This window comes from Hypomesus transpacificus, chromosome 10, assembly GCF_021917145.1.
Source record: "Hypomesus transpacificus isolate Combined female chromosome 10, fHypTra1, whole genome shotgun sequence".
Classification (NCBI taxonomy): domain Eukaryota; kingdom Metazoa; phylum Chordata; class Actinopteri; order Osmeriformes; family Osmeridae; genus Hypomesus; species Hypomesus transpacificus.
Window position 1 is genome coordinate 4199286 of NC_061069.1, and position 27801 is coordinate 4227086.

Below are 27801 nucleotides of genomic sequence, written 5' to 3' on the forward strand. Positions count from 1 at the left end.
ACCTCAACAAAAGTGACTATAAGTTTTTGTTTAAAGCACGCTACACCTGTGGGAGCTTAGCTCTGTTTCCATACACTGTCTTTAACCACCACAAAACATCAATTTTAAGTGAGACCATTGTCCACTGTGAGAAAGAAATTCATAACATGTTCATCTTTCCCACAGATTTATCTATATGTGCTTAATCACTGTTTACCACAATTTGTATCAGGTGTGTGTGTGTACAGATGCAGTACTTTTGAACCTGTGTGTTTCAGTGTGGAGTTTGACATTAGACAATTTTCCTTACCTATTTGCTCTAATAGGTAAGATCATTGGAGGAAAACTCCTTTTGTCTGTCATTATTATCAGGCTGGTTTATTGTAGTAATACTAACAAATATGTTGGGGCATAATGCTTTTAGTGTGTCCAATTATCTTTCTTATAGAGTAATAAGCACATTAAGCACTATTTTGTAGTACTCAAATATAGTTAATACTTTGAGGACATGTCCAAATGGAAGACATAACATCCTGTGCATTACTGAATGTTTTATTTTATGCTGACCATACATTGTACCCTTTTAATCAGTCTGATACAGTTACAGACTGTACCAAAACCCCTTGAACACATTTAGTCATTATAAGTTTTATTGATTATAATTGTATGGTGTAAACAAAGTATGTTTGCAATTGTAAACATACATTGCATCACAGTTTGGCTTTATGACACTGGCACTGTGCATACAATTTGCTCTAACTTTGTCCGTACTGTACCTGTGAATTATAACTATGTCTATTCCCATGGATAATAGCTGTTATGCTGTTTTTAGTAGTTACATAGAACACACAGACTCGCTGAATTCGTCCCTATAAAAGAGCTCTCTGTAGAGAGGATCATACTGGAGGGCTGTAGGTATACTGCTGGGCAGCAGCAGACGCATGCATCTGGAGGAGTCAGCAACCCCAACATTTCAAGAGAGAAGGTAGGTCAATGCATCTCGATGCCCTTTTCAAATGAATTCACTGTTTCCTTTGGAAATGTCCTTTCTGTTTGTTCTGTGTGCTTAATTTGATGTTTGTTCTTCCAGATACTTTCTGTGTCAGCTGCGATTGTAATTTGTACAAATACCTAAATCCATCAGTTTTGGTAATCTAATAACTGAATGGATCAGATGGTTTCAGAGAGATGACAAAGTGTTATTGTTTTTAGAGCAGAACAAAAGACAAGTCACGATGTGGATCCTCTGTATCACTTTACTTACATATGTATTGATCAAAGTAATATTTATTTAGGTGATTACCATTATATGTTTTTTTAATTCTAAACCTCATATTTGCTTCTATTTGGCCACAAGAGCATTAAGGCTGAGCAAATACATTGGTTGATTAGGCTTGGGTCATAGTTGCATTATAGTTCACCCCAAAGGGGTTGAGGTCGGGTCTGTGTGAGCCAGTCTAGTTTTTTACACCAATCTTGACAAATAATTTCTATGTGGACCATGATTCTTGCATGGGTGCTATTACCATATTAACAAAAAAGGGCCTTCCCAAAACTATTGAAGCAGAGTTGACAGTTTTCCAGAATAAACCTTTTGCACAGTTGGTCTTGGTGAGTCTTCCTAGTCTCTGGACAGATTGGTTATCGATATGAGTTGACATTCATGAGCATATCATGGTTTGGAATGGTTCCATACCCTTGTGACCCATGGGCCAACAACTGTTAGACTATTGGTTGAGTCCTATTCAGGAATATAGGTCTTATTCTGGGAATGATTACTTTAATTTAAACTTTAATGATGAACAATTACTATTTGTTGTACATCTTCTAGTATTGATGGACAAGTATTGTCCACTCAGCTGGTCCCTCATCACCACTGTCCTATCCTGGTCTTCAGACTTCAGAATGACCTGTAATGCCTTAGCCTCCAATGATCACATTCCAACATCATTCCAAGCTACATATTCCAGGTGATCATTCCAACATCACCTGGAATATGTAGATTATATATCGCTTCTTCCTAGGACCTATGATACAAGTGGTGAGTATATTAACCATATGATAAAATATTGATGAAAACTGTCAGATCTGGGTCAGAAAAGCTGCAACAATACACAGTTGAAGAACATCAATCCATCATGAATTCAGCAGTAAAAAAAATAGGCCCTTGTCCAATCATTAACCTTTTTCACCGTCTAAAAAAAACCTTGTGTAGGGCATTTTGATTTTAAAGATGTTATGGATGTTTTTGACTAATTACATGCCTCCTGGCCAGCAATTTTAAATTAATCACATTACAGTACTGGGAAACTGTGCCTTGGTCACGAGTGCCATCTTGTGGAGTACCACGCGCTTACCATCCTGTCTATCACCATGGAAACCTCTTAGCTTCTTGATCACTGGTTTTTATCACTATGGTGTCTGTTTCACTGACGCAAGTAGACACGTTTCCTCAATGTCAAATGTGTTGCTGTGTGTGCAGGGACATAGCCTCTTATAGTCAAGACTCCATATGATTGTAGGAATGAGGCAAAAAGTGATATCAGAGCTCTGTGTTGATGAGAAATTAGTCAGTTGGGATGGTAGCTTGTTAGAGTAGTTAACAATCGTTGAGAAATACCACTGTCACATGATAAGCAACATGTGCAATGCCAAGTGCGAGTGTGTGTTACTGGGAATCTCCCACTACACCATATTCAATTATATGTATATTCTGTGCATGTTTACATGTGAATACAAGTGTGTGATTTATTGCTGCGTCATCTCCCCGGTCATATGCTTGCTAGGATACCAATCCGAGAAGGGGATGGAACTTGGGGGAGTGACTGAAATATGAGTCGAACTTTAGTAACATAAGTTGATGCTGAAAAGAGAGAATGCAGAATGTGTATGTGTGTGGATATGGACAATTGTGAGGTTTTTAGAACCAGGGAAAGAGTTCAACATAGTTGAACAGTCTATCCCAATCTCAATGTATCTGTGTATCACTCCCTCTCTCCTCATACCTCTCATCTATTTCCTTCTCGCTGTTTCATTCACGCACTTCCTCTCCTCTTCTCCCTTTCTCCTTGCCTATTCATTCACATCAAATTCTTACTGTGCACTACGATGTCTGCTGTTGCTGCAAGCTTTCCACAGTAAGCATGCTGAGGTAAGCTCTGTCGCTTTCTTCCTTTCTCACACACACATGCACAGACACATATACACACATTAACTCCAGTCACCTTGAATTATGTCGCTGACTCCAAGCTCACAGGCAAGGACTTACATTTCCCATTGTCACAGTTATAATGCTTTGTGTTTTGGGGTTGTCACTGCAGTCCATCACATATTTATAGCTACTAGCACTTGGCCAAAAATTGGGATGCCATTATCTTTTGTTGAATTCTATTCAAAAATGCACTTATGTACGTGGATATGTATATGATTGATGAGACAAGTGTTGTACAACACATCATAACAATTGTAAATCATTATTGAGTAGCTTTTTTTGTTAAACTGAGGTGACACAGTTGTCTATGGCAACTTTTGAAATGTAAAAGTTTGCAGACACAGTCATAGTTGTCTAACAGTGTCATTGGTTTGCTGAATTGAAGCATCTGAAACTTTTGATAGACAGAATGTAAACGAATGACCACAGTGATGGGTCCCTTGTCATGAATGCTGAAAGGGTAAGTTCTTCATTCTTTCAGTTATGTGTGGACATATTTACATAAGAGGGAAGACAACTTATGACTACCCGTCAATTTAGCATATTTCCATATCATATTCATACCTTTTAAAAACATCCCATCAAAACCAGTAATTTTCCAAGAGTATAGTGTATGCTGTGCAGCTGTAAACAGTATGTACAACATCCATTCCATGTATTTGAATGACATGCCATTTTAATGCAAGCTGTGTGTGGGCTATCCATGAGAGTTATAAACTCACAAGAGATGGATACCCACCATTACCATTTTGAGTGGCTTACATGTTCATTTCAGCGCCTCTCCAACTCGACTCTAACTGCTTTGTAGAAGTTAGACGGCATGCTACGCTAACCTCTGAGAACAAGTTTTTTGATTATTGTTTTCTTTGGCACAGTAATCCATTCATCAATTTCTAGACTAGATAGCATGACTGAAAACGTTTTTTCTGTATGAATTATTAGTTTCACAACTGCTTATAGTAATCAGCATAATTAACTATTTAAAATCTATTCAAACAGCTAATTTGTCAAAACAAAACTGCAGTGTCAATTGTGTATGCCTTTGTCTAGTGACTGGATAAAACTGCGTCATCAGTTGTGGACCCCTGTTCTAAAACAAATATTCTACTTTAAATGACCAGGCTCCGTCACAAGCATTCTTAAACCTTTAATCAATCAAATACTATTTTGTAGGTGTCTTCTGTGGAGTGTTTTCACAACTATATATTTAGGATGTTTATATTCACATTAGGATTTGTATTTGTGGGTCTGGTGCTGGGTTTCTGATGATCAAATGTGTTCTGTTGCTGAGTCACTGTCCTCTTTCACCTTGAGCCAGACTGATCTGAGAGAAGTGTACTGAACATTGGAATGCCTGTAAAACACTTATGTTTCATGCATCTCCATCTAGCATGATTTATATAATTTAGACGGAAAACATAATATGAGAAAAAAAGACAGTAGCTGTAATTTGGACCTTAAACATTTGTGTACATATAATTTGATCCCTAAAATAGTTTTTTAAACATCTTCATTCTCCAGCAGCCTCTTGGGCATCTGACAGACAAAACTGTCTGCTACCATGGAATATTACTCAAGGGGTACAAGACATTCCCATGACCTTACAGTCAGAGAGACCAATCCTTTATTGTGTTTCACTTGTTTACCATGGACTACAAGGCAATGTTTTCTATAAATGTCATGTGTACATGAGCTCTCTGGTCACTATTACACTTAAATTGGGTAATCTTTTCTCAAAAACATTTTCTACATCATAATCCCCATTGCATAACAGTGACTACCAGACATATTAGTGACTGGCTGGCAGATTGTGAATGCCCACTCAGGGTTGATCTTAACATCCCGTAAAACAACAGTCAAAAGATTTTGGAATCTCCCTCATGATCCCACTTACTGACCCGTTTCTAACTCCTGCTTTAACTGGAGTATTTTGTGTCTTGTTTTGACTTTGATATGATCACAGATGTATTAAGTTATGTGGTGTGAGAGAAGGTCAGACAAGAACACTCACAAATTAACTCAAAAACATATTTTTACAATACATAAAAAATCTAAACGGGTTCCATACACCTCATCCTCAAGAAGTATGAGCACAGAAGGGCTGAGGCCAAAAAATCTAAAGCAGAACTGAATCCTTGACCTTTTACAGAATCACCGACTGTACAGTACTTAATGTTTGTCCTATATATTAGAAATTGTGAAAGCCATTTTGATAGTCTTCAACTCGATCTTTTCTTTTCCCTAATGAAATTAAGGCTGTGCCAAATCTAATAGTTGAATCATGGAAAGATTGAAATTGAGCACTAAGCATGTACACACAGACACAAGTCAAGTCAGGTACCTGATGGATGAAGAGAGTTCAGACAATTAAATACAGAAAATATTTTATGAAGCCTACAGTCATAATTTGTCAAATAAAATGGTGTATTGGCTATATGTTAAATTGAGATAAGGCTTGTTAAAACGTGGGCCAATTGCTCGACTATGATCACAGACAGGTCTACATATTCATAGAAATGCCAAGCGCAATATAGAAAAGGAATAATGTTTTTATTTAGAAAAGAAGATTAATTGAGTCTTCAAACAAAAGAATCATGCAGTGAAACAGTTTTGCTGATTCATTCTGAATGAGCACATCAAATAAACACATATTTTTGAAATAACAATAGAAACATTAACTACAACTCATGACATTTACTCACTGCTAAAGATCCTCTGTCTGTTCATCTCAAATATCATAACATTCTTGGAAGACAGGAATTGTCACATGATACCTTTAATAATCCTCCTCATCACCATTTCTCTTTGTGTCTGGACTTTCTATGCAGCTTTGACATTGCACCAGCGACCTTGTTGGTGTAAACCACACTGACAGTTCTGCACTGATGGGGAGGAGGAAATATCCTTTATCACATGTGCACTAGGGTACATCTTTTATGGCTACATCCTACTGTTTACATTACTGTAAATGAACAATATGCCATGATGCTTAAACTGAACATCATGTTCTCGTGTCCTCACCTAGGATTTTGAACACAGTGGCTTATTGCCAACCAATGATTGGTCCATCTGTCATCACAAACATATTGCTTTAATTTCTTCCAACAAACTTTTCTATTAGTCAGAAAACATAACCAACCACAAAAGTGTTTCCAGTCAAGCAAGCTTCCAGAATGGCAAAGACCTATGTCTTATATCCATTAGTTTAGATAGTAAATCAGGGATCCCTTTGATATATTAAGCTTGCATATTCTTTCTTGTATTTGCTAAAAAATGCTAAGCTAAAATATCTTATTGATCAAAATAAATTCCTAATGACAATTTATTGTATATCTAGGGTTGTTTATTGGTAATCGTTTTTTTCCGGTCTTGTCAGGGTCAATCCATAAATGTCTTTTATAGATTGGAGTGTGTCTTTCATGAAGACACACTTGACCTATTCACTATACATCTATTTTAGCTAATGCTACATTTGCTCATTTCCCTCTTCAGGTTTTGCTACCTCGATGTCCATTGTTGAGCCAGAAAGAGAGTGAAAAGGGCTAAGTCAGCCCCTGCTGATAGAGGCACACAAGCAATACAACTGTACCTGTACACTGTACCGTGACCTCTTGATGTACAACGGAGCCATGACTGAACACAAGGACGTTAGCAACAATCCTGTTGCTGCTACTTCAATCTCAGTGAGTTTGATCATTTTATTATATAATATTAAGGAGAGGCAGGAAATCAATCCGAATTTGTTTTTATTATTATTATTAAGGTGCACACAATAAACATATACGGATCTTAATTTTAAAAAGTAGAATGTATAAATACAATTAAAAAGTCAAATACTAAACAGCTAAACCATATGGAATATATCAAATAGATATAAACATAGAATGTTTCAAAAAATATATAAAATAGGGCAGCATTTTGCAATATGACATGTGCAAAGGTGGTGGATGGACTTAAGATGGACTAAATAATAGATAAAAGTGTTATGTCAGTGTGAGTTATTGGCTTTGTTGAAGAGGCCAGCATAATGTTGTTACATTAATCATTCTCATGTTTAATAATTTGTCACTGACTGCTATTTTCCTGCATTGGTTACCTTAACCGTCACTGCCATACTGCCTTTAATTACACACTAATAGATTTAACACCTGGTTAGCAAGGACAAAAAAAGTATAAATTACATTTCACAATGTTTCTCCTCATCATAGCTGGATGTAGGAGAGGGTACAAGAGAGGGTTGAGACACCTGGAGTCCAGGGTTTTCTACATCAAGTGCCAGTAAAGATAATTCCTCCATGGTGGGTCAGTGCATTGTAGTTCCCCAACAACAGCTTCAGTTTTGAGCAGTGCAGCTCTCAGCTGACCAGTAGTTGAATGTTTTGGCAGCTCCTTTCATTTCTCTCAGAAAAGGCTAAAATGTGGTGGTACTGTATGACACCCACACACCCACAAGCATTCCTTTCCAGATTTAATTATTAGCACCAGCTTTGACTAATACTCATTGGAGGGCGTTCACGGAAACATGGGGAAGTAGCAATGATGGGGCAAGGATGTAGGTTTTGATCTTTAGGGTCTAGTAGTCCTGAAAAGAAAGCTATCTAGGAACCTTCTGTTCCTTGAGTTACTGGATTCACAACAGGCACCTGCCAGTAACAGTTAAAGTTTAAAGATTTAATGGTATGTACAATTCTAACATATGTAAACAAATGTAACATTACACACAGCTGATCATTTCCTGTCTCTACTTGTCACTCTCGTCATGTGACTGGGGGCATTGGAACTGCTAGGGGTAGCGATGCCAAACTTTTCTCTCCTGGATACTTTAACCTTTTGTTAGCATTTTTTGGTTAATGCTAGTCATGAGAGCAGCTATCATCCTTTCAAACTGTTTTTGGGATGGCTGGCAGGGGCAGCATGGATTTTCTATCAAACTCAAAGGTTAGTGAAATAACTAATGCACAATAACTAATGCACAATAGCTGACACAAAATACATATAGCCCTACAATTGGAATACATTTGTCACTAATGCATGGCTGTGACATGTAATAGAAAAATATTACATTTGATAAGCTACAGACTTAAAATGAAGCCACGGATGTAATATCATTTTTAAAAACTTACCTTAATAAGGTTCATACCAACATCTTTATTTCATCTGTATTTATTTTTGCACTGTGAAATATATGAGCATGGAAACACCCAAAAACAGTCTGTTCTTTAATTATTTTTACAAAATGTTAGCTAGTTAAAATGTTATCCATTCCTTTGTGAGAACTCTGGAGTTCTTGTTTGAGTCTTGGTTTAGAGCTGGCAGTTGAAAATTCATAGAGGAATGCCAATATCTAAACTTAACTTATTTGTTCACTAACTGTAAGCACTACAGCTAGGTTTTTACATGTATTGTAGACAATGTACAGACATTGCTTTTGGTTGTGTAATTACTTTTCTAAAAAGAAAATACAGGCTTTCATCATTATCCAGTCATCCTTACCTGATCACTACAGTAGCATCTGTTTACTGTTTACAGTAAACAGACTGAGACAATTTAATTTTCAATGAAGGGAGCTGACCAGATAATGCTAAAGGCAATTGACATACAGATATACCTTCCTTGTAATAGTACAGTGTCTGGTTCGCTTTAATATTGCTTATTTTTTATATAAATGTTTTAAATAGGGGGATAGGCAGAGTGAATATCCCTTATTAGATCATTTAGGGATATTTGTATTAGTATTAAAGAAAACACCCGCCAATTGCGTTCAAATCCTGTATTTGATTGATTTGACCTATATTAGAAGTAGAAATAAAGTACAAATATACAAGTTATGCTCAATCCCTTTACTAATATCTCTCAAGGATTATACTTTTCCAGTGGGACCTTGACATGCAAACTTTTCAGGCATGGGTAAACTGTATACTTAACAGACTTCTAGGAAAGAGAAAACGCATCACGGTTTAAACTGGCCCATGTCTCCCCCCAGTGTTTTCAGGTTGAAGTTGCATCATGCTGTTGTCTTCCTTACTGTTCACTGGACGACCAGCAACATTTCAGAGACAGAGAGATTGGGTTAGAGGGAAAGAAACACATAAACATACTGTACACTGTACTGCACATACACATACTTTAGGCCCCATTAAAAGCATACATAATCAACGTAATTAGCTATGGCTCACAAATCAGCATTATATAGTAGGTTGACGGTATTAAAAAAAACATGTATTAAAAAAGGGGGAACAATGTCCTCCTCAACTTACAAATATTTAACAGCAAAATCCATAGAATGCAAAGAACCTCAAATGAGAACCTCAAAAGGTTTGTAATGACAATAAGCAAAAACCTTTAGTTTAGTTATTTTTTCTCCTACAAATCCCATTACATAAATCAAGAATATACTGAACACCAATTCATTTTAAATGAAATTAACCTAAATCAATAGTCATGTAAAATGGTAGACCATCAGATTGAAGTATAACCCCATGCAACACTAGACGTGTAATTAGATTGAATTAACCCCATCTTTTCCTCTCCATTAGCCCACACCTCCTCAGCGTCATGAGGATGATGATGATGATGAAGAACAAGACCTGAACAAGACCTTGGGGGTGCAGCGCTTTCAGCAGATCCTCAGCCAACCTATCCGTGGTCCTCCTGAAAAGCACCATACCTTCAATGAGGAGGACATTGAATGTGAGTTACAAAATCTTCACATGATTGAGAATATTTATAATTTATAATATACTTATTTCTTAAAATGTTGCACTTATAGAGTTCACCGGGCTTTAACCACCCAATTTACACAAACATTTGAAGAGGTGCTATCAGAAAAAAGCAAAAGCAAAGAAAGGAGTCAATACAATCTTAGCTATTATAGTTGATTCGCCCAAAAAATATGTTTGGGTAATTAACTGAAAGTAGAAAAACTTTTTGCTGACACATTTAGGGAATTTCGACAAATATTATTACTCAACAATTAATAACATATTGAAAATATAACAATACAATAAATATAATAATGGCATATAATGTTTTACATGCTTTTTTGATATTTTCCTTTTGTCTGTGACATATTAAGGGTTATGGACTTGAATAGTCGGCTTGGCATGAGATTGAGAAGGATTGAAATGTTCATCCCAGCTGCCTTATAAACTTGTTTTAACCACTCTTCTCCTCCTATCAACTCCTATTAACGTAAGATATGAGTGGCAGTGAACAAGTACAGAAAGCGAGAGGATGGCATGTGGAACACAGGTTTACTGTTCAGATACAGTCTATGATGGTGAACATGTCATTGTATGACAACATAATTGTAAAACAATTACTTTCTGCTCTGTAGACCACCGTCATTCTTCCCTCCATATCCACCACCCACTGTCCAAACTACCCCTGGAGGGGAAGAAGAAGAAGAGTGGCAAGAAGAAGAGGGAGGCAGGACGAAGGCGGGCATCTGGTTCTGGTGAGGCCAGCGGAGCCCCCACCATAGAAGAAGAAGAGGAAGAGGATGGGAAGGAAGACACAACCACGGCAACCCCTGACACTGACAGTGATATGCACAATGAGGATGACCAGGTGGGCTGACACACAATCAGAACATGAAGCTAGTATACCTGTGGAGAGACAACCTGGTCAGGAATTAAAATATGACAATGAAAAGAGACTTATTACAAAGACAAAGGTCATGCTTGTGACTAAATAGCAGAACAAGGTTCTTTGTCAACTATCATGCCAGCTCTTGACCATGGACACATTATTTATTTGGATGCTGTTCCACTGTTTTAAAATCCCTCTATGCAATCCATCAGAACTTAACTTTGGTGATGCACAAATCAAAGTGATGCAGTCTGTACGGTTAAGTTGGCTTCTGGCCTAGAAAGTTGCTCCATTAATTTGCGAGGGGCCTTTCAAATGATCATGGGTAACATGATACCTAACCACCCAGATACATTTTAGACATACACATTACCACATACCACACTAGGTGGATAGTTCATTCTTTAAGTGTATTGTCATTTTACGTCATTTTTGTTTATTAAGTATTTATACTCATGTGTTTAGTTTTGTAGTTTGTGAGGTGTGACTCATGACAAAAGGCCCAGTGTTTAGAAGCTACTAATGGTTAAAACACACATAAACACTGACTCAGTCAATCTCTCTTCTCCACAGTTCTTCCTGTCAGATGGCCCTGCTGCATCAAGCCCTTGTAAGAATGGCCATATCCCTGTTCCTGGGCAAATTACCATTCTACCCCAGACAGCCCTGGCCACATGCACCAACCTACCAGATGCCACTCCTACTGAGTGAGTATTACGTAAAAGACTGCCACACCAGCACTTTTACCCACACATGAATAAATACCCTTTTCTATTTATATTATCCATCTTAGAAATGGATGACCTTTTTATTGTGTCCACAGTGATCCAGATTCTATCTGTACTCCTCACAAAGGAAGGAACAGTCTGTCCCCTGTCCCCTCTGCTCTGTCCCTGGAATCTGCCAGCCCGCCTAGCAGGGGCTCCACCCCCTCTTCATCCTCTAAAGCGCCCCCAAGTGGCCGTGGCAGCTACGGTCTCCATGAGAGGCGGCGCATGGGCAACATGACAGGCAGTCTGCACCGCGTTGCCACCGACGACAGCGAAGCTCAGACGTTGGCCTCTGCAGACCTAGACGGCATCAAGAGTGAGTGGCACATCTAACTTTAAATCATCAAAAATAACCGTCAAGAAACTTGATTGGAATCAGCCGAAATGGTTTGGAGAAAATGATTGCTTATAGTGACAAGAGAGAACTTGTCCCTTTAGATGTGAATACTGCCAATCAACTACAACCACTTTCATACGACAAAATAGAATACACACAGTCTATTTTATTAGTATAACTTTGAAGTTGTATAAGATCGAACATTTTTACTATGCGGGTGTGTGTCAAAAGTACATTTACTTTGTACATCACTTTGTAAAAAAAGAGTTGTTATATCCCAACAATAAGCCTTATGATTTGATGATTATTTTACCAACTCTTATACAGTAACAATGATAACTGGATGCCATACTACCCAGGAACATACTTGTGTGAGTTTTTGTGTGTATGCATAATGTGTAGGTAACATGTCGTAGGAGGGTGGGGATGAATTTGGGATAAGAGATGGTAGCTAGACCATTTAAGGACTGAGACAAGGATTTAGTAGGAAACAATCTAGGCATGGGCTGTATGCATGGTTCTGGTACCGGGCCCACAGCAACATAAAAGCCCTTTCATCTCAGTCAATTTGCATTTTAATCTCACCATCACATCAAAAATGTCATTTTTTGTTCTTTTGACAAGTAAACAATGCTGTTCATCCCACATGCCAATTGTGCTCTGTAGGAATGTGAGACATTTCAAAGGGCGTACAGCTGTACTTTTCCACTTGTGCCATGTTAGATTTTTTTCTTCCTATTCAGAGTGTGTGTGTGCATGTGCATAAAACTGATTTGGGACAACAATCCATCATTTTGACTCAAAATTGCGAAGCCTGGTTGTGTTTTGAATAGTTTTCTCAATGCGTTGACATTTTTTCAACTGCATCTGAAACTGAGACATTAGTGAGTATATGGATATCATTATTCCTTTTTATCAGTAAAAGACTACTGTGCCATTTTAAGATCAACACGCTTACTTATATGAAGATTTTGGTATAATATGTATGTGGTGTAGAATCACCAATACCAAGTTAAAGAAAGCTGTTCTGAGGTAATTGTGTATCTGCCTGTTAAAATGTGTGCGGTCAATTGGTTTGCTTTGTGTTTCCCAAGCTTTAAGTCTCGTTTTCGTTTGTCCTGAAAAAACTTCTCTACTGTTTAACCAACCCTGAAATGTTCATTACTGCTAGAAAGAGGCATTACCGTGAGAATCGGTGTGTGGTCTTGCTGTCAACATTGAGGTACAGTAATGGCTTGGTGTGGCAAAGATAGTTAAAGCATGGTGAAGCACTTGCACGCATTATCTGCCAATTATGATGTTCTCCACACAGTATGATGTAACTGTCATAAGGACCTAAACTGCTGTGAAGGGAGTGAGAATCTGTCATGTCTCTTTCCCTCTTTTAACAACTTTCTTACTTTTGCCGTATCCAACTTTTTCCATTTCTTCTCTCATTCCTGTCTCTCTGACCCCCAGGTCACCGGTTTGAGGATGTGCCCGGAGTGCGACGTCACCTGGTCAAAAAGAGCCCCAAGGGACCGGTGGTGCACATCACCAAGAACCACACAGAACCCAGCGCCCGCAACCGCAAGTTGGATCGCACCCCACATGAGGTGAGGGAACACATCCAGAGCCAGACACAGGATGCAGACAAACACAAACAGCAGCACGGCAGATAGTTGGGCCTAACCTAGCTGAAATTCAGTTTTTTGGGGGCATGAAAATGAGGTCATGTCATGCATTCAATTGTAATAGTTTTAGTTTGGTTCAAATGTTATCTCACAGGGCTACGTCATGTGCTTGACAGAACGGATGAATGTCATGCTCACATTTCCTAAATGTATAGTATATCATTAATTTAATTTTAGCATGAGAACTTCCAGGGATAACTTCAGGACCTACTGTAGCTCGAGCCACTTGACAATTAATTACATGTCTGCCGTGGGATACAGAGGAATACATACGGCAGACACAAAGTCACCATATGTAATGTGAGGAGAAGGAAAACCAGGCACAAACATGAATAATGAAGGAAGGAAGGACTTTCACACACTTCACAAAAGAGAAGTTAGGTAAGATGACACTAGTGGCTCTAAGAAGTAATACAGGGACTTAGATTTGTTTTCATTAGCCAGGTAAGTGTGTGTGTGTGACGTCAGGCCAGTGACAGAATGTGTGTGCCTGTGACTGACAGGTAACCGTGATTTGGTAGCTTACTGCACTCAGCTAGTTACTAGATCACTCTCTCTCACGCATGAAAGTTGGGCACTATGGTTCAGATGGAGTATGTGGGTCAAGTGACCGGGCACCAGAAGGTAAGAATATTTGCCCACAATAACTCGTGTAGTCTGATTCTTATGAACATGACATGATGTACTTTACTGTTATTAACACATTTTCTTTGTTAATGTACATTGCTGATGTGAGCTAGTGTGTTCAGGGCCATCGGACCTTTGTGTGGACATAACTCATAACCAATAATCAGCTTCACAGAATTTTATTTGTAAACATCTGTTATATGTATTCATGGGTCATTCCAGGTCTTTGTTGAGCTAAACGAGTTGGTGATTAATAAGAACCAGGAGATGCAGTGGAGGGAGACGGCACGCTGGATCAAGTTTGAAGAGGACGTGGAGGAGGAGACCGAGCGCTGGGGCAAACCGCATGTGTCTTCGCTCTCTTTCCGTAGTCTGCTGGCGCTCCGCAAGACCATCTCCCGTGGTGAGAAACTGATAGAGGAAGTGAGGCAGGCGGAGAGAAAAATGTAGGGGGGAGAATGGACTTGGAAGAGAGAGGTTTGAAGTGGGAAGTAAAATGTACATGTTTAGTGCATGTAAAATATGACGGAGGAATGGAGCGAGTCAAAATGAAGCAGAGGAGTGGGAAAGAAATTAATTAGAAATATCAGAGATATTTAAGGACACAAAGAAGAAGAACAATGTACAACAAAGTGTTGTGCATTGTAAATAAAAAGAGAAAACAATATGCTGCATAAAACCCTTTTTAGTTCTAGCTAGAACCCTTTTGCAACTGAAAAAATTGTGTTAAAAAAACTTGAAACCCTTCTCTTCAGGGGCCGTACTTCTTGACTTGGATCAGAAGACCTTGCCGGGTATTGCTCATCAGGTGGTGGAGCAGATGATCATCTCAGACCAGATTAAAGCTGAGGATCGAGCCAATGTCCTCAGAGCACTACTTTTAAAACATAGGTAACACTCTACTCTGACTCCATTGTCTACCACTATCTTTCTAATACTATATAGTGGACTCTAACTAGTGACAAAGTAAGTTTGTTAACAAACTTATTTGATGATTTGATATGTTGTTTTGTTGTTGATTTATGTGTGTCTATTTGCACATTATTCTATCTGTATATTTATGTGTCCATTTGCACATTATTCTATCTGTATATAAAGGTTACTAGTATGGGCAGCGTAGGTACGTTTTAGCGAAACTAGCAATATTGGCTTGAGTTTGAAAGCATCCAACCCAAAATATCCCACCCCCTCCCTTTAAACCCACACCCCCTAAACACATGAACCCACTGTCTGACGACTGCCAGGAGGTCAAGTAGCCCATCCAATAATTGCATTCGGTCTAAATGCCGTCCAATCATTGCTTTTAATCTGAATGCAATAGTTGGTCATGTTAATTACAGTTCTGCAATGGCAGATATTGGATGCATTTTATTTTACTGTCAGAGAATTTGAATCATTGATTGTTATCAGGATGTGAAGTTTATTTCAGCAAACATGACAAAGAGTGCTTCTCAAAAACATACATTTACTCAATAAACAGACTAAACTAGGTACATCAAGAGCAAGTTTGTTTTCTCTACAAAGACTCTTTTCTTCTATCTTGTTTACACTTCCAGTCATCCAAGTGATGAGAAGGAGTACAGTTCCTTCTCCAGAAACATCTCAGCAGCCAGTCTGGGTTCTCTGGTGGTGACTCATCAAAGCACCAACCATGCAGGCCAGCCCGAGCCCTCTGTCACTGAACCCCTCATGGGTGAAAGAGGGGCCGCAGGGGCCCCCATGGACACGCACATCGACGTGGAGAAGAATGAGGTCTGTTGAGTGTGTGTGTGTACAGTATGTGTCTGTGTGTGTTGCTAAACCTTCAAACCCTTTTGTGTTCCACAGAAAGATGCTCATGCGGTATTGGGCATGCAGAGGTCCAAGTCCAAGCATGAGCTCAAGCTTATGGAGAAGATCCCTGAGAATGCAGAAGCCACTGTGGTTCTCGTGGGTACGCATTGCTATCTCATGTTTCCTTTTCAAATAGAGTAACCTAACCACTTTATTCAGTTGTATTGGTCTAGTGAGATGATAGCTGGATGAATGCAAGGAACTAAAAGTTATATTGACAATCTTGTAAGGAATTTAGTTAGCTCATCAAAATAAAGTCATGTTTAAATGATTGTAATGGTTGAGTCTTTCGAAGGATTTAGCAATGGATTTTCCTTAATTATCGTGTCCTGTAACCCTGACTTATTTTCCATCAGGCAGCGTGGCCTTCTTAGAGCAACCCTCCATGGTGTTCGTGCGCCTACAGGAGGCGGTCCTGCTGGAGTCGGTGTTGGAGGTGCCTGTCCCCGTGCGTTTCCTCTTCCTGCTGCTCGGCCCCCCCACCGCCAATATTGACTACCACCAGATTGGGCGATCCATCTCTACGTTGATGTCTGACAAGGTGATTTAAAAGTAAAGAAGATGTGGTTAACACAACATAAACAAGATCTATAAGGGAGAAACTAGTGCTTGCTAAAATGACCAAATGTACGTTCAAGTGCTTGATTTTATTAGACAGTGTAGAGGAACAAAAATACAAAATCTATATTGGCAGACCCCACATTAACATAGCTAAGCAAGAAATAGCTTGTTTGTTCTGTTTATCCTTAACCTTTCTTAACTCCATCAGAACTTTCATGCGGCTGCGTATTCAGCGGATGAGCATAAGGATCTGCTGAATGCTATCAACTGTTTCCTGGACTGCAGTATCGTGCTGCCCCCATCTGAGGTGGGTGGAGAGGAGCTACTGCGCTCGGTGGCTCGCTTCCAAAGAGAGATGCTCCGCAAGAGGGAAGAACAGGATGGAAATATACAGGCCAAAGAACCCAAGACCCATAAAGACAAAGGTGCATGAACTGTATATAGATACATGGAATGTATAGAGTCAGACAGTCTGACGGTTGTATGAAAAGTATATGAAGAAGAAAAGGCAGTGTTTTCTTATTCTTACTTCCTATCAAGTTTAATGGACATAAAACAAGAGCTTCTTCACTGCCCTAAAACAAAAGTGAAACATTAAATCAAACCTTGAAACATTTAAAAGTATGGAAATACTAAATAATATTAGCATTGATCATAAATTAACATACTATTCTGACGTTTTAACATGAACACTTTGCCAGGAGGTTCATGTTATTGAGTTGAATTGGTTACACTCACTCCTTATAAAAATATTGCCCACTTGTGCAATAAATTTGACTGGCAGCTTTGCAGATAAAGCTAAACAAAAACCAAAGGTCGGCTCTTATTCACTCTTCCATCCCTCCTTCAGCTCTACAATTGCCTTTCAAGCCTGTGGATGATCCCCTCCGAAGGTCAGGGCGATTGTTTGGTGGACTGATCTGTGACGCTGCACAGCGCTACCCCAAATATGTCAGCGACTTCAAAGATGCGCTGAACCCTCAGTGCATGGCTGCGATCATCTTTATCTACTTTGCTGCCCTGTCACCTGCAATCACCTTCGGTGGACTGCTGGGTCAGTGACTATCACTCTCCAAGGGATCAAAAGACAGGGGTGGGAAGGTTTAGAGAGACAGACAGAGTCAGAGAGAAGAAACAAGGAAGATATTAAAAAGGAGGGGAGTCGAATTAGGAGAGGTAAGAAAGGCAAGGAGAATGAAAGGGGAAGACAAGTAAAAGTTAGAGATATTGTCTTAAGTGTGAATAACATCCAATAGACACAAATGAAATTACAGTAAAAATAAGAATGAGCTGTGATTATCTAATACAATATTTCCCTTCCTTTTTGTTTAGGTGAGAAAACCGAGGGCCTCATTGGTGTGTCTGAACTGATCATTGCCACTGCCATGCAGGGGGTGGTCTTCAATCTACTGGGGGCTCAGCCTCTTCTGGTCGTGGGTTTTTCTGGTCCCCTGCTGGTCTTCGAAGAGGCCTTCTACTCTGTCAGTCACAATAAATATCACAACAATAGTATCCATAATTGTTGAAATAATTCAGTGATAATACTAATACTAATAAAAATACAAATGATGATATGGTGTATTCACAAAGCCTGGTTGTATCTCAGAAATTTAAGAAACCTTTTGGTTAAAAACATAAAAATTAAGTGTAGCAAAGGTACTCAGTGCTATCACTACTGATTGACTTGTGATCTGTTTTCTGTGCAATGACAGTTCTGCAAGGCCAACTATATGGAGTACCTGACTGGCCGTGTGTGGATCGGGTTCTGGCTGGTCCTCATTGTGGTTATCACTGTGGCCTTTGAGGGCAGCTTCCTGGTGCGCTTTGTTTCACGCTTCACCCAGGAGATCTTCTCCTTCCTCATCTCCCTCATCTTCATCTACGAGACTTTCTCTAAACTGGCCAAGGTAAGCTCAGGGCCATCTATCAATGCAACCCACTTCATGGGTTGTTTTCATTGTGTTTCTGCGACCATCAAAACTGAAGCTGTGTTGGGTCTGTAATGCTAGCTGGTTTCTGGTCCCATCGAACACTGTAGACTGGTTAACGATACCACAGGTCTTGGGTTTACTAACTCAACAGAAACAAACACAGGAAAATATACTGTCTACAACATTACAGGTTGTTCTTATTTACAGAGCACAGAGCACCTGTTTGAGGCAGGGACAGGCCCAGGACGCACTAATACAGAAAACTGCAAATAAGGGTGTTGTTAGGCTAAGCTTATTGGAAATGTTTACCAGAACCTGAGGGATACATTTACCTCCACACCAAAACAATATATATGTACTATTATTTGATTGGTTTCTGCACTCTTATCTCCAGACCAGATTTGTTATAATAATCTATCAATAATAATCCATTGATTTATACGCCTTTCCTACAAACCCTACAGATTTTTCAAGAGCATCCTCTCCGGAGCTGCTGTTCAGGTATTAACTCGACAACGTTGCCGACCTGCAACACCACTGTGGATGGTGTACCTGGGCATTTTGCAGGAGAACCCAACACTGCCCTCTTGTCTCTGGTCCTCATGTCTGGAACGTTCTTCATCGCTTTCTATCTACGCAAGTTCAAGAACAGTTCTTTCTTCCCTGGTGGGGTAAGTGTCATTGGCCTGTCAGGGAAATTATCATATGATGTTGTCTGTTGTACGTTATGCTGTTTTACTGTTCATTTCAATTTCAATTGTATTATCTATTGGATATTAAAGCACTACAAAACACATTGTTTGAATAAATATGAGCATGTTTGAGATTGTATTGTATGTGTAAAAAAAACATTTACTGTATCTGTACTGTATCTTTTGTATGTTGATTTGTTGTTGTTATCTGTCAAACATGTATTTTGTACCTCAGCTCCGCAGAATGATTGGTGATTTTGGGGTACCAATTGCAATTCTCATCATGGTGTTGGTGGACTTCAGCATTAAAGACACATTCACTCAGGTAAGTCATAAATAAAATTGTCAGAAACAATGCACATCAGTAGGATTGGTCTCTATTTAACACACATGTATATGATTTTCAAACAATCTCAGAACTTAAAAATTCTTGAAATACAGACGTAGGCTAAAAAGCCACTTCCAACTAAAGATATGTCAAGATAAGAAATTGAAGGTGTATAGATATCAGAGATCACACATCTTGTTCTAACCTTTGCCCCTTGACACCTGTGCAGAAGCTGAGTGTGCCTCGAGGTCTCTCAGTGACCAGCCCACAGAAGCGAGGTTGGCTGATCCCTCCTCTGGGTTCAGACGGACAGTTCCCCGTGTGGATGATGGCCGCCAGCATCTTGCCAGCCCTGCTTGTTTTCATCCTCATCTTCATGGAGACACAGATCACCACGTGTGACTTTTCTACTTAACCCTTCAGAATATCTCACTAATGTGTATACAGCTTTTTTACACATTTATGTATTTCCCAGACTTCTGGATAACTATGTAGCTTTAGTTCTGGCACAGTACCCAGGTCGATACAAACAAACCAAAATCTAGAAAGAAAATGCTGTACATTTTTATCCTCTTACTTACACATTCTACAACCCTCCTCTTTTCACTATATCCCTAGTATATACTGTCTGATATCTCTATGTTCCCTTTCTTCCTTTTTCTCTCAGATTGATAGTGTGTAAGAAGGAGCGCATGTTGGTAAAGGGCTCTGGGTTTCATCTGGACCTCCTCATCATTGTGGCCATGGGCGGGGTCTCAGCCCTCTTTGGACTGCCCTGGTTGGCTGCCACCACAGTGCGCTCGGTTACCCACGCCAATGCCCTTACTGTCATGAGCAAGGCTGTCGCCCCTGGTGACAAGCCTCGTATCCAGGAAGTGAAGGAGCAGAGGGTGACTGGGCTTTTCGTGGCTTTGTTTGTTGGTAGGTGAGAATTTAAAAGTAAACCTGCACATGTTAGTGTCACTTATGATTTATATTTTTAATAGAATATGTATCTAAATAGGATTTTAGGTGCCCCTTAAATTGTCATAATCATTACTCATAATAATGGATTATTGAGAGTGACAGGTACAAAACTTCACATAGTCTCTTCACCTCGCCAGGTCTGTCCATAGTGATCGGAGATCTGCTGCGACAGATCCCTCTTGCTGTGCTCTTCGGGATCTTCCTCTACATGGGTGTGATGTCACTTAATGGTATCCAATTTACAGAGCGCCTGTTGTTGCTGCTAATGCCACCAAAGTACCACCCCGACCACACGTATGTGCGCAAGGTCAGTTATATTCCAACCTTCCAAGGGACACAAAATAAACTTTTTTGCCTAGTCTAAAAACCTATGTCAAAAGAGAACTCTGGAGCTCTGAATGAACACAGTTCTATTTTAGGGAATGCAGAACTCAAAAACACAAAGAATTCCTCACTCTTATTAGCAGTAAATATTATTTTCAGGTATATCTATATAAGGTTAAAACATACAATGGATTGCTTTCATTTCAGGTAAAGACCCTGCGTATGCACTTGTTCACAACTATCCAGCTGATATCTTTGGCTGTGCTCTGGGCAGTCATGTCCACCGTGGCTTCCCTTGCCTTCCCTTTTGTCCTGATCCTCACAATCCCAGTCAGGATGTACCTCCTGCCTTGGATCTTCACCAAGCGTGAGATGCAGTGTGTAAGTCTCAATATAGGCACATATACACAACCTCACTTAATCACTCAATATCAGGATAGATAGGTATGGATATGGGTTGTCCATTAAAAGCAGAATCCGAGGCTTGAGGTTCAGTTTAACCACCTTCTGTCTCTCATTGTCTCCTAGTTGGACTCAGATGATGGAGAACCAACATTTGATGAGAAGGAGGGTCAGGATGAATACACTGAGATGCACATGCCCATATGAGCCAGCACTCTTTATGGATCCAGGCAGCCACGCCAACATGACCAACATTCTGCCAAATTCTTCAATAGTATTCTGTGATGGTTTTATAGATTTTATTTGTGGTTTTAAAAGATACAATAGGTGAGATCTTTTCAGTTAAAGGATTACGTTTCGTCCCCTAAAAACATGTTGTGTAAGCTAATGAGGCCCACTGAGGGTTGTTTAGCAACACAGCTAGCTCAGTGCCAGTGGAATGTAAATGTCTAATTATTGGAGTTGCCCATTAGTAGCCAGACAATTATGTTCCAGAAATCTGGTTCCAGCCAATCTCCTTCAGCGAGGCAGACTTTCCTCCTTGCCTTATTGTGTGAAACCACTGTCAATCAAACTCAAGCTGGAGGAAAGCACAGAAGCTCAATTGGGGGCGCTGTTTCTCATATTTGAATTTATTTTATAACATTATCTAGTGCAGCTTTAATTTTCAGTACCAAAATCATGTTTTTTTATATTTTGCATTTTGGAGAGTGTATTGTGTTGTTTGTATTTTGGGGGGCTAATGCTGCCTTAGTCCATTTTGTATGCATTGTATCTTTGGGGTATTTTAGATAGGAGTGCGACACACTGATATTGTACTATAATATGCAAGTTTTAGTTCAAATATTCCTAATTTACCAAGCACTTAATTAAACTTTTGGTAGAAAATTATTAAATACATGTATTCAATTTGCCATCATCACATGATCACGTATGGTACATGTACAATTTTGCACAATATCCATCATGCCCACTCCAATATGCACAATTCCATCTGGTAATCAAGTAACACTCATCATGTAAAAGACCGTACACTACTTTAAAACTAGATGTAATAATAATACAAATAATATTTTGAATTAAGAAATGTTCTCAGTGGGACAAAATCAAAGCCCTCTTGATCAGCACCATTTACCTGACCGCTCAGTGGTTAGAGCACTGGAAAGCAGAACAAGAGGTCGTAGTTTCAACTATTCCATTTACTGTAAATATCTTTGGACTCTGTTAAATGACATGAATACAAACAGTTTCATTCAAATTAATAAAGGGTACAGTTACTGGTACCTGGGTCACATTTCTTCACAATGATTACCTTCAGAGATAACATAAATAATTATGTAAACAGGGTTTGAAAAGCATAATGCAATTAAAAATAAACGTTTTTTTTTACATTTAGAGTTAAGAATCGCTCTTCAGTGCATGCAATAAATAATTTAATTGAAAATATACATATTTTTATATTGCCTATTTTTAAATATAAAATAGGCAGACATATTTATGTTCAAACTACATTAAGAATGTTTGGGCATTTCCTTGTAATCCTAAACGTTCAGTTGACTTTGCTATATGGTTCTGACCATGTCACCTATGGTAAAAATGACTTTGCCAAACCATGTACCAATCATTATTAGTCAGATACAATTAAAAGCAAGGTGAAGACGATGAAGATCAAAATTCACATTGTTGGTTCTCTGTTCTTTCGAATATTCCACACTTATTTACAAAGGTAGCTTTGACAAAGCCTACAAGGACATTCTGTTTATTTTCACACCACAGTTGATTTAGAGGAGGTACCTTAGGCAGGGGGTTGGAAATCTGTATTCCTTCTCAGAATGGTCCTTTTCTATTGGCTCGTACACCGTTGGAACACTAGCAGGGCCAAATATCCTTACTACATGGTCGTGGACGACAAACACGGGGTCAATAAGCAGGTCCAATTGCGAAGTAGTTCGATCGAAGCATGTCGTTTTTCTTAGTTCTTAACAGTTCTGAACCTATTCTGTCTTCAAGCTTCAGGCTACTATCCCTATCTCGCAGGGGATCATCAGCTCAGAATGTTGCAGCCTAGTCGATTTTTGTTTAATAGTCTATAGCGTGTTAACACTGGATACTAATTGAACGATTAATGTGACTCGCTACAGGTTGTCTTGAAATACCCACTCTGTGCAACAAATAACGACGCCATACGTTTACATTATAAATTGAAAACTAATATCACACTTTTTCATGTAATTTTGTAGCTGATTGTCGTGCGTAGCAGCCTCCACCTTTTGTCTCCTTTTTTCTCGCATCTTTTCCTTTGGAGTTCCTCCCCCTGCGGCGCTGGGCGGAGTTTCCTACCGAACTAGACGCTCCTTTTGTCGGATCCGTTTCGACTTGACTCCCCGGGGTTGACGGCTTAAAAAATATACTTTAACCAACCAAAAATTATTACCGCAAATACTTATCAGTGTCATACCAACGCTGGTGTCAAACTGTCACAGAAGGTGAGTGTTTGTTTGTCTTTGGAAGAAGATATAAGCCATTTTCAAATCGTTCCTCCCCGAGTCTTTGTAACACTCATGGCGGCTGAGCAGTGTGAGCTCTTGGGCGAGAGCAAGTAGACAAGCCCGCTTTCGAATGCAACCTAGCGTATTTCAGTAATTTAAGTAGTTAAATACCTTATTTCTTGTGAATTTTTAAATTTTATTTAGCAATAACCTCATACCTATAAATCCATTTTTGATTAATGTCACGTTTTTGTAACAGACAGCTAAATACTGCGATTCCGTGACAAAATACACGTGCAAGGTAGCATACACATAGACTAGACTGATAATTTGACATTACACCTGGGTTTCGTGGCTGCTTTTCTAAAGCATGTCACCTATTTGGTTACATTTTATTATAAAAAAAGATGTTGATGCAGCTCAAATTCGTGCAGCGGATGCTACGTTTAATGTCCTGCCGGAATAAGGGCGCCATTACGGGGTAGCTAACAAATAGCCTACCGCTCAGTAACCACACTAAACTTAACTATAAAGTAAGTAGCTCGGACAATGCTATTAAGACCATTATTTCAATCCAAATTAGATATTGTGCACTGTACATTTATATAGTTTAAGTTGGTTATTTCAGACAAATTAACTTATATTTGGGTCGTAGTCGACTACCTTTTAAAACAAGTGGTTTGGTTCTGAAAACTTTGTCATGCACATTATATCTTCGATGAGTGTCGTAAATAAAGCTTAGTTGAGGATTCCAAAGTTTGACCTTGTAAGCGGGCCATTATGACACTTTATGCTACACCGAGAAAGCTGCGCCTCGGTCGGATGCACAGCTGCGCCACCGCTCGGGCGAGGTGGACGGGGGAAGGCGCGTAGTTTCTGGCAGCTCTAGTCAGCCGCGCGCCACGGAATGTGTAATCCGTTCCCAACATTAGAGGATCCAGTTTTCCCTGGGACGACCGCATGACATATTTCTGTTTAGGCGGAACTTTAACCTACTTCCAGTGAGGGCCATACGCTTATTAAACATTTTAGGATATGACCATTTCTCATTTGCACATCATTTTTTGGGGCTTTCGTTTCAAAAGCTTGTAGCCTACCTTGATGTAGCCTGCTACGTAATAGCAAAACAACAATAAGCAGTCGCGGTGTACAGTTTTCCCGACTAGTTTAAACCCGTATTGCAAGTGTAATCGACGCTAAGATTAAACTCGAGCGCACACTACACTTGTCCAGGGTTGTGACACTTACTGGGGCCAAGTGCTACACGTTGAGATCCCCATTACAAGGTGATTTGTTATAATGGAAAGCCTGCATATCAGTGGCAGCCTTTGCTAAAAGCCTACATGGAAAGCATTTGTCAACCCACGCCACACCGTTACACAAACAAGCAATATGGACCCCCATACCTGATCATTCAACGCGAGTTCAGTGACACACTGACACAGCAAGTATATTCCGTTTAGGTTGAGTATACCAACACGATCGACAGCCATACTGCAAATAATATCATTCAAGCAGCAAAGTAGCAGTACCATAGTAACCATAGGAGTAAACTGTATTTGACTCCATATTGGAATCAAAATAAATGTTTCTGACTCAATGACATCGATCAAGTCCAAAGAACTATCTTATCAGGGTAAGATGATTAAAATGCTGATCTATTAAGGGTCTTAGTCTGTTTAAAATGGTGGGATTGGTGAAGTTAAGGGGAAGTACATTTACATTTAGTCATTTAAGTAATGTAGCCTATGAATGTCCCCAGGGCAATATCCACTTTTGTAAATACTTTTGAAGATCTTTTCCTTCTATAGAGATGGTTCACTGTTCCTGACTCATATTTGTGTGTGTGCAAGTTTTCGTCATACAGATCATTATAGTATCTCAATTGCATTTTGGGGCCAGAGATGCCCAATATTTCATAACTTTCCTCTGAATGTAAGAACACAGTCCGAGACAGCGAGCAAACCACTCCTTAAATATGTACTTACCAGTAGCTGTGCTTCTCAGCAAGCAAAGATTTTGTAGTTTGGAAAAATGTAATTCTCAAATATCGGGAACTTTTAAAAAAAAGTACATTTTCAAACAATGCCTGAGGAATCTGACCCTGAGTCTTTCACGGTGGCATGAAATGTGATGTCATTTTTGTGGCAAGAGAGTGACGGTTGTGTGGTTTCAGCCAGCTAGAGAGCCGGATAGTTGACCTGCACGGAGACGCTGCACCATGAACGGCAGCAGCATTGCCGTGTCCTCGGCCTCCCAGGCTAGCCGGATAAAGACGGAGCCAGGTGAGTTGTGGACTACAGTACCACGTTGTCATTCACAAACAGATGTTCCATATGCGGCTATGTCTGTGCTATATTAAATGTGGTATCCCCACCACAATGATCTAGGTGTTAGAGCAACAGCAATTATTCATGCCACCAATGACTCAGTTAAAGGTAATGTGTCAACAGTGATTTCCATAAATATGACTAGTTTTGCTGTCTTTTGTACTTTCTATGTGGAAAGATACCCACATACAAATATACCCAAAAACCAACATGCTGTCATAGTTTGGGGTGGTGGTTATGTCGTTTCTATTTGTCTGTGCTTGTGTTTTTTTGTACCTATGTGTTTGTATGTTTTCTTTTAATGTTTTAAATGCCATCAACCTGCAAGGGACTGCAGATGAAAATTAGTATGTGTGGCTAAATTTAGCATTTTAGTTCTCTGTAAACAATTTTTGTAATGGAAGACTACCATGTTTAACCACAGGCTCTCACAGATTTGGGCAGTCTTGTCCTGAAAGCATGCACTTAACCAGACAATAGGTTACACACTGGAGATCGTACATACTCCTATAGATGCTTTAGTGTTAGGAACCCAACCCCTCCCAATCTTTCTAACGTGGGATTGTTTATGTCTAAGAAAGACTGCCAATGAAAGTTGAGGTATGTTCTGACTAACTACCCTTCACTATGGGACTGGAGTATGTTGGAATGTAGCCTAAATATCAAACATGATTGATATTCAGGATTTTTCTTGTTTGGAGGGCTCAAGTGCACCTCTATGACTCACTCTTCTCACGTAGAGAAAGAAAAGTCAGGGGGTGGTACAACATACAATTGAGCAAGGTTTGGGCTGAATGTCCTAAAGTTTGAACTTCACTTTAGATGGTTACTTGAGATCAAGATCATTGTTATGTTTATTATAAACTAAATTGATTTGTACTGTACATGGTGTGTGTGTGTTTTGTATACTCATGTGTCTGCATATTGTGTGTGTGTTTATGTGCCAGATGAGTGGAGTAAGGAAGAGTGTCTTACTCTATTGGAGAGGATCCGTAGCTTGCTGCCTGATTTGGATGGCATGAAGTACAAGACCACAGAGTCTCACTTTGACTGGGAGAAGGTCTGCTTTGGTGGTTTCACTAGTGACATGTGCAAACTAAAGTGGCAAAAGGTGTCAACAGAGGTAAACTAGAGGAAATCATGTATATGTCACTACTGATGTTAAAGGGAGAAAAAAAGAGGAAGGGGAGAAAAGGCCAAAAGGTTTTTTTTATGGTAGGAATATGTTTTTTTGTGTTCAGGTGCGCAAATATCGGACCATGACCGAGCTCATTGTTGATGCAATTGAGTATGTAAAGAACCCTTACAAAGGGAAGAAATTGAAGGTAATGAATAAGAATTTCAAAAGATCATATCACATTAGTGTGTTCTCTTACAATTTTGTAACATAGTTCTTCTGATGGAAGTATATAGAAGTGTTGCAGTGAACACAGTTACAAATGTATTTTTGCAGTTGTCCAATGTACATCTAAATGACAACTGATGCTTTCCAACACCTCTAGACGCACCCTGACTTCCCAAAGAAGCCCCTCACGCCATATTTCCGTTTCTTCATGGAGAAACGAGCCAAGTATGCAAAGATTCACCCAGAGATGAGCAACTTGGACCTGACCAAAATTCTTTCAAAGAAATACAAGGAGCTCCCAGAAAAGAAAAAGGTTTGGCTTGATTTATTCTTTCTGATACATTGTTACAACTATAGCCGGTATTTAAACAAAGATTTGGATTATTTATGACGCATATGTGGTGTACAAATTG

General features: G+C 39.3%; 1 protein-coding gene across 3 annotated transcripts; it reads left to right on the forward strand.

Moving 5' to 3' along the window:
- Positions 1 to 879: 879 nt before the first annotated feature.
- Positions 880 to 27701, forward strand: LOC124473148 (anion exchange protein 2-like). Of its 3 annotated transcripts, XM_047028436.1 has the most exons (27): positions 881 to 964; positions 6019 to 6115; positions 6683 to 6873; positions 9727 to 9880; positions 10527 to 10759; positions 11354 to 11487; positions 11604 to 11866; positions 13346 to 13482; positions 14410 to 14590; positions 14943 to 15078; positions 15744 to 15939; positions 16015 to 16120; positions 16377 to 16561; positions 16790 to 17006; positions 17432 to 17635; positions 17914 to 18062; positions 18294 to 18488; positions 18977 to 19183; positions 19440 to 19529; positions 19762 to 19928; positions 20200 to 20453; positions 20636 to 20805; positions 21030 to 21203; positions 21351 to 23710; positions 25890 to 25998; positions 26991 to 27368; positions 27546 to 27701. In XM_047028436.1, exons 3-24 carry the CDS (start codon positions 6805 to 6807, stop codon positions 21429 to 21431), a joined length of 3702 nt encoding a protein of 1233 aa, XP_046884392.1. In that variant the 5' UTR covers positions 881 to 964; positions 6019 to 6115; positions 6683 to 6804; the 3' UTR covers positions 21432 to 23710; positions 25890 to 25998; positions 26991 to 27368; positions 27546 to 27701. The 3 variants fall into 3 exon arrangements, with proteins under 3 accessions (XP_046884391.1, XP_046884393.1, XP_046884392.1); XM_047028435.1 differs by lacking the exon at positions 6019 to 6115 and having other exon boundaries at positions 880 to 964; XM_047028437.1 differs by lacking the exons at positions 6019 to 6115; positions 20636 to 20805; positions 21030 to 21203; ... (2 more) ...; positions 26991 to 27368; positions 27546 to 27701 and having other exon boundaries at positions 880 to 964; positions 19762 to 19930; positions 20200 to 20275.
- The last annotated feature ends 100 nt before the right edge of the window (positions 27702 to 27801 follow it).